Raw genomic sequence first — 14,991 nt, forward strand, 5'->3', positions numbered from 1 at the left:
AAATGAATGAATTCCACCCAAAGACTGAATGAAAAAAGAAAAAAAAAACTGATGCAATGCTAATGTTTTCCATCGATCCGATGACAGCAGTATGACATCATTCGTCGATTTTAATTGTCCTATTTCTCAGTTAATTCGCGATGTACATCGAATAGTTTCCAAATATAAAATCTCAACATCCATATTTTTAACAGATTATTTCATCTGAGCAGTTCTCCATCGTTTAATTGATCCATAAATACGATGGTGAGCCGAAATAGCTCAATGGCATTCACAAATTACATTTTTCATTAATATTCAATTCAATTCTTCGGAGATGTTGCATAATCAGTGAAAAACAACTAACACAACAACAATGCTGCCATTTGTAAAGCATACCTGTATATTTTCTGCAGAAAATATCCAATTTTTCTTTGATCGAGAAGCAAACATTTTTGAACTCACGAGTAATTGTCTATTTCCTAGCGCAGCTTTCGGCGCGTGCAGAGAAGATCTATTCTTAAAACAAAAAAAACAAAAAACAAAAAAAAAATGGAGGTAACATATCAAGCCGAGCATATGATCGTATTCAATGGGAAATATGTAAAATCCATCGTGAAACAGTATAGCACTGAGGAAGCTTTGCGATGTTGTTATATTTTCAGTCTGTCATTAAGTTTGGAATCTTATTATAATTTAGCGTGTTGACCGACTCCTCTACGCCCCCTCCCTCCCCTCCCTTCATGTTTATCCTGATTCCAACGCCAACGAAGTTATTTGCATATGATGTAGACGTCAACAACTACAACGAGCTATTTTTTCCATTTAAAAGATGGGGCATTTACAATAACTTTCGATAGGAAAAATATTAAATCGCAAAAGACATCTACCTTTAAACATGATTCCTTGGAACTATTTTCATTAACAGCGTAATCTATCAACTTTTTACTATCTGCGATATTACAAAACGTGAGCGAATAAAGCTATTTCAGTATCTTGAATTTTTTGTATTAATGAAGTGAACCATTGCTCCACATCTGGTGGAAATAGCCTCCAGCCTCATTGGTCCGTTTATAAAGAGAAGAAAATAATTGACTTATCTGAGTAAGAAGCGATCGAGTATTGTTTTGTCCATTACACACTATCTCCTTTAACACGTTAGAAAATCTGTTGCGCTTGGGTTTTTAACAAGTGGGCTTCAATCCGGTAAAATTTTTACAGCATTGTCAAGACATTGCGCGCTTAGTACAAACTCTACTTTATCTAGTGGTTATGCTCTAGAAATGTATGGGAAGCAGTGAATAGTTAGATAAAGATGTCTCGGTATTGGAACATCCTGTAATCCCAAGCGAAAGGGGGCTTTTATTAAGCTCTCTAGACGAAACACTTTTTTTTTAATGTCTGTTGAATATATAAGTTGAAACAAAGGAAGAGAGGTGTTTAAGATTGTTTTGTAAAGACGTAAAATGATTTGGAAACAGTTAACCACAATGACAAAATTATGCGGTTATGAAACCGAACTGCACGATATAATACATAGTTGTGTCAGAAATGGTGTTCGGTGCAACACCTTTCAGAAATAATACGTAGGTTCTCAGAACACAATAGCCTGGCTAGCTACCTTGTGAAGTTGCAGTGACGAGATGTCAGCCGAGAAGCACAAATTTTAAGATCTACTTCGCACAAAAACGAATTAAGTACATCGTTTAAAACTTATGACAATCTTGCACGAAAAGGGAAGGGTGTTCATCCAAGCTCATTTTATAAAAAGGCTCTACAGAAAACAATGATTGCGATAGACAGATGGCAAGTTTGGACAAGATATTTTCACAATTAGTTTATGCAGGTAGCGACAGTCATTGTGTCGGCTTTATATTTTTATTTCCATCAGTTTAGATTGAGTTCCTGCTTCCTCGACTTTTCATCGACTTGCGTTGTAAAGCATTTTTCTCTAAACGGAAGCCAAAGCTCTTTAGAACTTAATGAGTTTTACCCCAAGTGCATTATTCATGCTTTTCATCGATCCCATGACAGAAATATGGCACACTCATCAATTTCAATTTTTTTTCAATGAATTCGCAACGTTTAGTTTGAAAATCATAAATTTAGATAAAGTACGGATCAATTCAGTTTAAAGTTTCCTCGTCATTTCGTTTATCGATAAAACTTGGGGGTGAAACCGGCTAAGTTACATTTAATTATTTACCTTACTAATTCACAATTTTCATTTCCTTTCGAGTCACTTATTTTGTGTAGATGTTGCATTGTATAAAGACAGGAAATCATCCTAACTGGCGCAAAATATTCCTATTAATCATGTCTCTACCATGCCATTTAAACCACCTGAGGTCAAGGGAACGCGCAAAATTTGACGGAGTAGTACAGTGAAGAACAGGGAAAAATTCTGTCGGAAAGCGGAACAACAAAGTGTCTTCTCATGTTTTCACTCACATATTCCGCGGTTAGCATCTGCGAGCGCGTTCTTGGTTGTCAGAACCACGTTTTTTTTGGCAGGTTCTCGGGCTGAACCGCATAGTGGTATCTGAAATCGCCTCTTGTAAATGTTGCGCGCAGAGAGGAAGTTTGAATCAAAATTCTTAGTTGGAGAAGCATCGGGCAAGAAGCCTGTAGCCATATTCTGACATAAACAATCGAGGCGTTAGGATTTTTGCAAATATATTTATTAAATAACTATTCGATATCGTAATATTAACGCAAAATTAGTTTGCAGTGAGTACATTTACAATGTTACGAGTTTGTACGAACAATTTTTATAATGAAAGCTGTCAGCGACAAATCAACTCGTGACAGGTTTATCTTTACGTTGTCTTTTTAACTTGGCTTTTGCGTCATTTAGTTTTCATTTCAATGAAAAGTAATATATTTCTTTCAAAAGGAAACTCGTATCCTGTAGAAATGAGTGAATTACACCCCAAATACTGAATGAAAAAAGAAAAAAGAACTGGTATAGTACTTATGTTTTTAATAGATCCCATGACAATAGTATGACATCAGTCGTCGATTTTAATTGTCCCATTTCTCGATGAATTCGCTCTGTAAAGTGAATAGTTTCCGAATGGAATAATCTTATGATTTATGTTTATAATAAATTATTTCATCTCAATAGTTCTTCATCGTTTAATTGTTCCATAAATACAATATTGAGGCGAAATACCTCAGTTGCAATTACAAATTTCAGTTTTCGTTACCATTCAGTTCAATTCTTCGGAGATGTTGTATAATCAGTGAAAATCAACTAAAACGAGAGCAATGTTCCCCATTTGCAAAGCATACCTGTATATTTATTTGCAGAAAAAATTTAAACTTTCAAAAATACAATATTGAGGCGAAGTAGCTCAGTTGCATTCACAAATGACAGTTTTCATTACCATCCAATTCAATTCTTCGGAGATGTTGCATAATGAGTGAAAAACAACTAAAACAACAACTGTAACTACCTAGATTAAACGAACCAACGTAGCTAAGGCTGGTAGTTCTTTACTGACTTTAACTGGAGACGTAAAACTAAAAAAAAAAACGCAAAAATTAAACTTAAAACTCGATACAAACATATGTCGAGCGATGCTACACTAAAAAACACATGAAATAAATTGGAAATAAACCTAAAAACAAACAATTGTCGAACTTAAGACATAAAACATATACACTGTTACTGTGGGATTAGCCCTTAATCCTCTTACCTAGCAACCGTGCTCGGCTTATAAATATCCTGATGTGATTATGCAACAGTTCAGTTGACCTTAGGCCTTGCTCTTGTAAGCTCCTCATCCCATTAAATGTATAGCTTTAAATATATACTTGGCGTCCACTCTTCCTTTCGCCTCCGATAATCGCAAAGTTACCTTGTCCAGCCTTAAGAATCGCGGTAGCAAGATAAAGAAAGCACGCTAAACGAGCGTGAATCCACCGAAAACGCGCTGGTCGCGTGACTAAAAAGGCGTAAAAAGTAACCGCGCGGGGACTGGACTGGCTACAGTCACAACAACAATGTTGCCATTTGTAAAGCATACCTGTATATTTGTTTGCAGAAAATGTCCAACTTTGGTCTAATCGAGTAGCGAACATTTTTTACCTCACTAGTAATTGTCTAATTCATAACAGAGCTTGCGGCGCGTACAGCGAAGACCTATTCTTAAACAAAAACAAAAACAAAAAAAATGGTGGTAGCACACCAAGCCGAAAAAAACAAATTGTTCCTCGCGTGACCATATGACCGTATTCAATGGGAAAGATTTATAATCCGTGAAAAAACGGTATAGCACTGAGGAGCTTTTGCGATGTTATGTTATACTTTTAGTCTATCATAAGGTTTTGAATTTTATTACCATTTAGCGTATTGAACAACTCCTCTACGCCCCCTCCCTCCCATCCCTTCCCACTTTTCCTGATTCCCATTCCAAGGAAGCTATTAGCATACGATGTAAACGTTAGCAACTACAACACGCAGCCTCATTTCTTTGATGGATGAATGGATGGTACTTTTTTTTTCCATTTAACAGATAGGACAATTGCAAAAGCTTTCGATAGGGAAAATACTAATTCGTAAAAGACATCTACCTTTAAACACGATTCCTGAACTATTTTCATTAACCGCGTATTTTGTCAACCTTTAATATCCTTGTTATTACAAAATGCAAACAAATAAAGCTATTTCAGTATCTTCAATAACTTGTTTTAATAAAGCAAATTGTTCCTCCACATCTGGTGGAAATAGCCTGTAACCTCATTGGTCCGTTTATAAAGAAAAGAAAAAAGTTGTGACTTCTGTCAGTAACAAGCGATCGATTATTGTTTTGTCCATTACACACTATCTCCTTTAAAACGTTAGACAATCTGCTGCACTTGGGTTGTTATCAAGTCAAGAAGTATATAACATAAACATAACGGCCTCTACTAGAAGGAACTTCTGCATAGCATAAGCTTGATGAACTGGGCGATGAGTGGGTTTCAATCCAGTAAAATTGTCACAGCACTGTCCATACATTGTGCGCTGAGTAAGTACAAACTCTACTTTATCCAGTGGTTATGCTCTAGAACTGAATGGGAAGTAGTGAACGGTTAGGTAAAGATGTCTCGGTATTGGAACATAGTGTAACCCCAAGCGAAATCCAACTGAAAAGAAGCTTTTATCGGCGGCTTTTATTCGGCTCTCTAGACAAAACAAATTAAACTTTGTCTATGTCTGTTCTTGACTTTTGTTATACATGAAAAGAATACAGGTAATGAAGATAAATATACAAATAAAAGCAAAGGAAGAGATGTGTTTAAGCTTGTTTCGGAATGCAGTTTTAGTTTTATTAAGATGCAAAATCATTTAGAAACTGTTAACCACAATGAAAATATTTCGCGGTTATGAAATTGAAATGCATGATATAATTCGTTGGGTAGGGTCCCCAGATCACAATAGCCTAGTTACCTACCTTTTGAAGTTGCTGTGACAAGTTGTCAGCCAACGAGTACACATTGTAAGATCTTCTTCGGACAAAAACGAATTAAGTTCATCGTTTAAAACTTATTTAAACAATTTACAAGCGGAATGAACAATCTTGCATGAGCTCATCTTATAAACATGCTCTATAGAAAACAATGATTGTGACAAACAAAAGGCAAGTTTGGACATGATTTTCACAATAGATACCGTCAGCCACAATCAACTTGTGACGTCCTTATCTTTTATTTCCCTTTAAATTAAGTTCCTGCCTCGTCAACTTTTCATCGACTTGACTTGTTGAATGTTTTTCTATAAACGGACGCCAAAGCATTTATTAGAATTTCCTCGTCGCTAATTCATCGATGAATTTTTGGGTGAAACCGGCTAAGTTGCAATTAAACATTTGCCTTGCTAATTCACAATTTTCGTTTCCATTCGATTCACTTTTTTTTATTTTAAATGTTGCATTGATAAAAAAAAACAAGTAATAATCTCCACTGGCGCAAAATATGCCTGTTAATTATGCCCTACTATGCCATTTAAATTACATAGGGTCAAGGGAACGCGCAAAATTTGACACAGTAGTACAGTGAAGAACAAGGCAAAAATTTGGTCGGATACTGGAGCAACAAGCCGGATAATGTTTGGCCTCTTCCAACGAAATTTCTTCAGATAAGCAATAACTGTGAGAATCATTTTAAGATAACTTTTGAGCTTTAAGGAAAGTAAAATCAAAAGAAAGAGATAGATACAGGTGGAAGCTGTTCTGCTCATTGTTCTTCAAATCATACTTTTTGTAGTACGCAACCGTTATCAACATCTTAGATCAAAAGCGTTTTCTGTGTTTGCTTTCAGTGCTTGACTCTATGAACAAGAGAGATTGCCTCTTTTGACTTCTTTCTTGTTTTTTAACCAGATACCTTGAATAGACATTGAAGCCAAGACTCTCATCGCTTTCGTCGTGAAATCTTAAAACGACAACCGGTAAATTGAACCACATTATGTTTCGCACGAAGACCGATCCCGCATAGGCAAAGATACATCTAAAAAATTAATGGTTCAATTGTTTGTTTTTTTTTTCCATGTCGAACCAAGCATTAACTAATGTGGCAATGATTACCGATAAAAATTTTTTAAAAATATTGAAACACACTTTTTTCTTGCGGTAAAAATCATGGTGGTTGAATATCAGTCAAGTTAAAATCTCTAAATTTCAGTTGCATGTCCTTGATCTTTGTCCCGCAAAAAGAGAAATATTATAATTCATAAATGACAACCACCCATAAACGTGATTCCTGAACTAGCTTGTCGTTAAAAATGTATTTAATCCACCTATTATCCTAACTCACAGAGCGATTTTAAAATCGTGATTAGTTTTATGAAGTGTAGAATGTTCCTCAGAGGGTAGAAATAGCCTCTAGCCTTATCGCAGAGTTCTTAATGGAGGGAAAAATTGTGGTTACCTATAGCTATGCCAGTAACAAGCGATCCTGTATGATGTCGGTTATACATTAACTCCTTCGAAAAAAGTTTGTGATACGTTGAAAATCTGTTGAATGTGCATTGTTACCGATATAAGAACCAACATAACTGATACCGACGTCTACCAGTGGAAACTGTTGCATACCGTAAGCTTGATGAATGGAGCGAAGAGCGGGCCTCAATCCGGTAAAATTTTCACAGCCTTGTCAATACACTGTACACTGAGTAAGTACAATCTATAAAACATTTGTTGGATGATGTCATAGAAATTTAAAGCAAGTAGCGGATGGTTAGATGTAGGTATTTTGGCTTTGGAACATCCTGTAGCCCCCAGTCCTAACAAACAGAAAAAAGAAAACGAGGTGTTTGTTGGTGGCTTTTTAAAACTCTGTCTCTCTCAGAAAGAGAATAGATCAAAATCGCAAAAGACATCTACCTTTAAACATGATTCCTTGGAACTATTTTCATTAACCGCGTAATCTATCAACCTTTTACGATCTGCGTTATTACAAAACGTAAGCGAATAAAGCTATTTTAGTATCTTGAATTTTTTGTTTTAATGAAACGAATTATTGCTCCACATCTGGTGGAAATAGCCTCTAGCCTCATTGGTACGTTTATAAAGAGAAGAAAATAATTGTGACTTATGTCAGTAAGAAGCGATCGAGTATTGTTTTGTCCATTACACACAATCTATGTTAAAACGTTAGAAAATCTGTTGCGCTTGAGTTGTTATCAAGTGGGCTTCAATCCGGTAAAATGTTTACAGCACTGTCGATAAGTCGTGCGCTGAGTAAGTACAAACTCTGCTTTATCCAGAGGTTGTGCTCTCGAAATGTATGGGAAGTAGTGGATTGTTAGATAAAGATATCTTGGTATTGGAACATCCTGTAACCCCAAGCGAAATCCAACCGGAGAGAAGATATAATCGGCGGCTTTTATTAGGCTCTCTCGGGGAAACCAATTCTTTAACGTCTGTTCTTGACTTTTATTATACTTGAAAAGAATATAGGTAATAAAGATAAATTTATGAATTGAAACAAAGGAAGAGAGGTGTTTAAGCTTGTTTCGGAATATAGTTGTTAGTTTTGTAATGACGTAAAATGATTTGGAAACAATTAACCACAATGACAAAATTACGCGGTTATGAAATCGAAATTCACGATATAATTCATGGTTATTGTGTCATAAATGACGTTCGGTGAAATACCATTTAGAAATAACATGTAGGCTCTCAGAACACAATAGCCTGGCTAGCTACCTTCTGAAGTTGCTGTGACGAGATGTCAGCCGACAAGCACACATTGTAAGATCTACTGCGCACAAAAACGGATTAAGTTCATCGTTTAGAACTTATGACAATCTTGCACGAAAAGGGAAGGGTGTTCACCCGTGCTCATTCTATAAACAGGCTTTATAGAAAACAATGATTGCGATAGACAGATGGCAAGTTTGGACAAGAAATTTTAAAAATTAGTTAATGCCGGTAACGACAGTCAATTGTGGTGGCCTAATTTTTTTTTATTTCCATCAGTTTAGATTAAGTTCCTGCTTCCTCGACTATTCATGGACTTGAGCTGTAAACCGTTTTTCTCTAAACGGAAGCCAGAGGTCTTTAGAACTTAATGAATTTTACCCCGAGTGCAGAATGCATGTTTTCCATCGATCTCGTGGCAGAAATATGGCATCACTCATCGATTTCAATATTCTTTTTTCAATGAATTCGCTACGTTTTGCTTCAAAATTATAAACTTAGGTAAAGTACAGATCAATTCAGTTTAACGTGTCCTCTTCGTTTAATTTATCGATAAAATTCTGGGGTGAAACCTGCTAAGTTGCATTTTAAAAATTGACCTTACTAATTCACAATTTTCATTTCCTTTCGAGGCACTTATTTTTTGTAGATCTTGTCTTGATAAAAACAGGCAATGATTCCAACTGGCGCAAAATATTCCTGTTAATAATGCCTCTCCTATGCTATTTAAAACACCTAACGTCAAGGGAACGTTCAAAATTTGACAACGTCGTACACTAAAGAACAGGAAAAAAATGCGGTCGGAAAGCGGAACAACATAGTGGTTACACAGAACGATCCATAGTTTGACTTTCTTGGTTTTTTTAGAAACAAGTTTCTGAGAACATCATCGTTCTTTTTCCGTTGATCATAAAGTACGCTTTAAAATGACTGAGTGGTCCTCAAATTTCAGCAACAACTAAGGATACATCGATAAAATAAAGTTAAAAGGCACTAGCATTTGCTTTGCTGCCAGGATGCGACGTCGCTGCTCAAAAGGAATCAGCGCCCATCCTGGTTATTTCGAGGCATAATTGCGAACTGAGTCTAAGCCAGATGATGTTTTGCCATCTTTCACCGAAATTTCTTGAGATAGGGAATATCTGTAAAAGTCATTTCAAAATACGTTTTGATCTATAAGGAAAACAAAATCAAAGGAAAGAGATAGATACAGATGGAAGCTGTTCTGCTTATCATTCTTCAAATAATACTTTTTGAAGCATAGAACCGCTTTAACAATTTTAGGTCAAAAACGTTTTCTGTGTTTGTTGGCTGTACTTGACTCTATGAACGAGAGAGATTGCCTCTTTCGCTTTCTTTCTTTTTTCTTTTTGTTAACCAAATACTTTGAATAAACGTTTGAATGCCGGCAACTTAGATCATTAAACAGCTCTGAACAAACGATCTCCAACGCTCTCCAAAGGTACAGGTGTTTTCTGCATTTTAAGCTATGGTGTTTGAGACTGATGGCAGCGAAAAGTCCTATTGTCCTATTGACCTATTGCGTTTCATAGCGTTACTACTGTAAGGACGTTCCCTATATTTCATATGCAGTATGTACTCATGATCAATCAGGTCTTAAATCTACTTTCCTAAGAAAATGAAAATTAACTAATCGCGAGTATTGTATGGTAAGTCTACTATCTTGATTACTGAATGAAGGACAGTTCAACAAGACTATCATAGGAGTCACTTGATCAATAAATAAGTCTAACTTGCGTGAGGCGACACGCCAGTAAGCTGTAAAGCAAAAGGCGGTCGACCGTTAGGTGGTGTTGATACACCTGTGCGACTCCTGCCATTCGCTGTCGCATAAAGTTTACCTCTTATTAGGATATCTTAGAACGACTGTCCTCTGCGATGTGATAATAAGGGCAAGTTTTAAAATATCATTTCCCCATCTGCAATTTTGGCAAAGCCGGATGAGATTGTTTCTTTGCGCGCACTATTTTCTTTGTCTTTTTTATATATACTTTCTCTCCCGCAGAAATAACTTCAGTGATACGTTTCTCAAAACCTACATCTAGGTATCCTGTGTTAATTAAGACCCCTCTCCCGCAAAAAAATAGAAAAAAATACCAAAATTCCATTTCTTCGGGGTATGTAGTCAATGAACTAACTAATCCCGCAATAAAGTGCTCGGACTGAATATCATTTGCAAGAAGGGCGCTCTTAAATCTTAGTTTTGGAAACACTTTACGATTTTGACACTACTTTGAGAAATAAAGGTAAATGTAAGTCTTGAGCGTGCAGTTAGGTGAATCACTGTGTGAACTACGTCACTATCAACAGAATATACCGCAGCATTACTATCTCTGAGATACCCTGGTAAATAGTTTATGCGCTCCGAAGAGCCGGTTAACATTTTTTTTTCGCGAAGAACACTCGTTTTTACAATTTTTCCGTCAGCTCCCTAGGGAAGGAAATAAAAGTTATTGGCAGAGGCTAAAGATCACGTATCAAATAAAATGCGCTACGATGCATCAGTACCAGTCTAACTAGAAATCTACTAAAGTTTGTCATTGATTCAAATGTTATTCTTGATATAATAATCGATGCATTTGCTTATTTTCTCTTCTGCAGTCATCCTTCCTTTGATGATGGAGTTGCAAGGAACAGGTGAGGCAGTGTAATTCAAATTTTTTGTATCTTAAAATGAATAGGAAAAAATATTATCTGACTGATTTATCAATACATTTTGATTATTTACAATAATCAGTTATAGACGTTCCATTGGTACATCCGTCCGATTTTGGATCTAAACGTGAGTTGAGGACACTAAACAATAACTGAACAAGAACAAACAAATAATAACAGCGTTTTCACCCTGATCTCTTTAATTTTGACCCTTAAAACTTAAGGTGATTTCTCAGTATTGCATTGCGCATCCCGTCTTGCGCATAAAAATCACGCAATCGAGTGAAAAAGCGCGCGTATTTTGAGAACGCGATATTGTTTTTCAATCTATGGACTATGTAAAAAGGTACAATGGTCCTCGGCTCTTGAACGAGCACGTAGATCTGTATTTCTTACTGCATAATTTTGGTGTACAAATTATCCCGTTTAAATTGGAGAAGTTTAAAAAAAATCGTCGACGGTAAAAAATATATTACTAAAAGTGTGCACAAATCCTGTTGATGATACAAATCATGACCTCGAGAGCGACAATTAGAGGATCGTTTCGTTTCAATGTCTTTAAATTGCGTAATTTCTCCACAAGTAAATTCTTTTTTTTATTTGCAACATCTGCTTCCAGTTACCGCAAAATTTACCGTGAGCCGATGAAATGACGCGTGTGGTTAGAGCCAGCACAGGCATATATGGGGTGTACAGGCACAAGCACGATGATCTTTCTTTTTTATTGCATTTTTTGAAACACACGCTGGTAAAGAACATTTAGAGAAAGCTTAAAAGAATTTGTTCGATAGCCTTTATTTTCTGAGGAATCACCTTAAACCTAATTCTAATTTTTGCTTCAGTGAAGTAACGAGTTTCGGTGCTCATTGTTAGTTAGGCATAAATATCATTAATACAGACAGTATTTTTCGTCTCCATTTTCATCATTATCACTATTGCTATCATCCTTATGATCTAATAATCATTTATATATTTGTTTCTCATAGAAAGTCTATGTACCCATTTCAAAAACTCTTCGTACATCTTTACAAAAAGGGGAAGACGTTATTGGGAGAACGGTATCGTCTGCCTCAGTCATGGAGGAAATCTTGTTACCCTCGAAACCGATGAAGAATGGAAATTTATCAAGGGTGAGATTCAAAAGCGTAATAGTTGGAATACTACCGCGTGGCATATTGGTTTATGCAAGTGTTTCTCGGATTGGAATTGGATATGGTCTGGTGGAGCAGGACTGAATATTTCGAAATGGCAAGATTCTGAGCCAAATGGCAACGACAGAGAAGCGGAAATATCCAAGAATGATAGCCTCTTTAACGGTATCTCTTACTATGATAAAAATGCCTTCATCTGTGAATTTCCTGAGGGTAAGCAAACATTCCACCCATAAAGTACATTAAGTGCTAAACCATTTCCGCTTAGCCCTGGTTCCGTTAAAATTTATTTTAATGACTAATTTCGAGAGGTAAATATACTACTTTCGCAATATCGAAAGCCTCTACTAACTTAAATGTGTAAGCAGTGAATAAACTGTTTAGTGCGCATTAGCGGTTTCAAATTAGGATAACTCACACTTGTATTTAATTATGCGCTTTTTTTTCAGCACGTTCTGATCAAATAAGGGAGGGGAGGTGGCTCAGGCTGCTAGTCAACCTCGTTATAAGTGTCATACAATAAGTAAAATAACCGCATGAGCTTACAGATAGTCTTAGTGCAATAATTCAAAATAGAATATCCAAAATAGAACTCGTCGCAGTGAAGAAATGTGTCAAGTACCACTCCTGATAAGGGCTGCTTTCTGACCATAAAAGAGTTTTCCGTTATTTTTTGCCTATGAAAAATTTTCGGGACACATGTTATATAAAAAAGTTTCATCGTTCTAGAATCATCCTTCATTTTGCTGCGCCGCAAGCCACAGCAAGTTTTCGACGGGCAAAGTGCCTGAAAGAAACGCGATCGAAAGGATACATTTCTCAACATTTGTCGAGCGAGCGTTCACTGCAGTCGGTGAGTGTTTGCATGTCGAGTTCATAATAACACATCGAAGTATTCTTGTTTGTGCTTGTACGAGTAAACGATAATTATATACAGTCGTTTCGGAAAAGAAGCGTATCGGAAAGAGTACATGATAGCCCCGAAAAGTACTGTGGGTAGTCTTCAGGTCTTGGTTACTTGATCTCATGATTTCGGGCAAGTCTGAGAAAATGTCATTTTAAGAACATAGCAATGCGGATTTAATGAACTTATTTTGTTCACAAAAATGATTTTTTTTTTCGAAACTGCGTAAAAAATACAAAAAACAAAAAACCGAAAAAAAAAAAAAAAAAAAAACAATAAAAAAAACCATAAAAAAAAAGCCAAGAACACAAGAAAACAATTGGCTCTAATAGAAGACGAAAACTATTTAAACGTAACTAGGGCGAATTCAATTGCAACATCGGATTACTTTTGTTTTGTTCCTATCCTATTGACTGCATGCAGGTATTTCTTCCCTGTTTTTTAGTCGTTTTGGCCATATCTATTTAATATCTATTTCACTTCTTAGAACTCACTGATCACCGGATACCCTGTCTTTCGAGACCAACGCGTGCACTTTTGCACTTTTTCTTTTTTTTTTCTGTGAACCATTCCTGTATCAACTGTATACGGTTAACTGAGTAACTCCGGTTGCAAATTTACGAGAAATTACACTCACATTTTTCTTTTTTTTTAAAGCTTGTAAAGATGGAGGTAGGAGAGGGGGATCAGCTCCGTGATGAATTTATCGATTTTCCAAAACCCAACAACCAAAATTTCATGAACTCGCAGACATGTGAAGTAGAATATTTTCTAAAAAGCAAATCAGAGAGGGCGGACGGCGTAGAAAAGAAAAATGTACTGTGTTAATTTACACCGATCAAAGATACCCTGCCGATATTGAAAAATATGATTAGAAATGAAAAACAGAAAGTAAGCCACATTTTCTAGCCTATTTGTTAATATCTTTTAGAGCGATTGCGATTGTATTATCTTATCGTTATAATCATAATTATCCCTTTGTTTATCATCATCATGATAATTATCTTTGTTTTCATTTTCATCATTCTGTAGAATGCCCTAGTGTATCTTTTAAAAACTCTTGGTACACATTTGCGGCGGGGAACCGGCCCTGCGACTTGGACTGCTGCTGGGAAGGGTCCTGCTGCGGGTACCTCGGCGGGCGCTGCTGGCAGTGGGACTGGAAAAGAGCTGCCTGCAAAAGCCTAGGAGGAGACCTAGTTTCCATCGAGACCGAAGAAGAATGGAATTTCATCACTGACGAAATACAAAGGCGAAATGCTAGCATCCCTAAAAATGGATGGAGGATTGGATTAATGAAAAAAACTGGGAATTGGATCTGGGTGAGTGGAACACCGCTGACCATTAGCAAGTGGGGAGAAGGGCAGCCAAGTGGTGACGGCAATGTGATTCACATATACAAGTGGTCTAGTAATGGCGAACGAGTTGTAATTGGTGATTGCAGTGAGGATTTGGACAGCGATTATATTTGTGAAATTCCCAGGGGTAAGACAAACTTACCATTTTGATAATTGTTATATTATCATTATTATCGTCATCATCATCATCATTATTATAATTATTATTATTACTATTATTATTATTATTATTATCATTATCATTATAATAACTTTTAATAGCTAGTAGGGTCAAAATAAACATTGTCATGCTAGCGTTTGTCAAACTTACCACAGAAATTATAAGCCTTCTGTTAGTCATGATCAAGTTTACACTTAAATTTTTAGGGATAGATTAAGGCTGGGGCATTCCAATATGTGCTTTCACGATATACATGTCTAACTATCACCCTTGTGAGTGGAGGAAAGGTAGCAGATGGCTTTGTTACGGTTTATGTACCTGCAATGTGTACCTACAGAGTTCAAGGTCATTTACTTTTATTACCAACTTTAATTTGTTGGTAATTATAATGCAAAAACACGAGGGCAAAACAGTTACGATAATAGGCGAGGACGTATTCACATACTCTATAATGTCAATTCATTTCGGTGCTCAGTTAATATAGATCTTTAACATTGTAAATTAGCAAAATACCACCTATTTAAGTGTCCGCATCCGCTTAATAGAGGTGTCTGCTGAAAAGGAGTTCGTTATA

The 14,991-nt window shown here is 36.3% G+C and overlaps 1 protein-coding gene across 1 annotated transcript; it reads left to right on the top strand.

Annotated features, from left to right (window-relative positions):
* Positions 1-10,807: 10,807 nt before the first annotated feature.
* Positions 10,808-14,453, top strand: LOC111319659 (macrophage mannose receptor 1). Its single transcript, XM_088749215.1, has 3 exons — positions 10,808-10,826; positions 11,831-12,208; positions 13,932-14,453. Exons 1-3 carry the CDS (start codon positions 10,808-10,810, stop codon positions 14,405-14,407), a joined length of 873 nt encoding a protein of 290 aa, XP_088605341.1. The 3' UTR covers positions 14,408-14,453.
* The last annotated feature ends 538 nt before the right edge of the window (positions 14,454-14,991 follow it).

The sequence above is a fragment of the Stylophora pistillata genome, chromosome 2 (genome assembly GCF_964205215.1).
Source record: "Stylophora pistillata chromosome 2, jaStyPist1.2, whole genome shotgun sequence".
Lineage (NCBI taxonomy): Eukaryota > Metazoa > Cnidaria > Anthozoa > Scleractinia > Pocilloporidae > Stylophora > Stylophora pistillata.

Bases quoted from the DNA above. Each gene is read 5' to 3' on its own strand.
- LOC111319659 (XM_088749215.1), top strand. The intron at 12,209-13,931 runs GTAAGCAAACAT...ATCATTCTGTAG, and splicing joins CATCTGTGAATTTCCTGAGG to AATGCCCTAGTGTATCTTTT.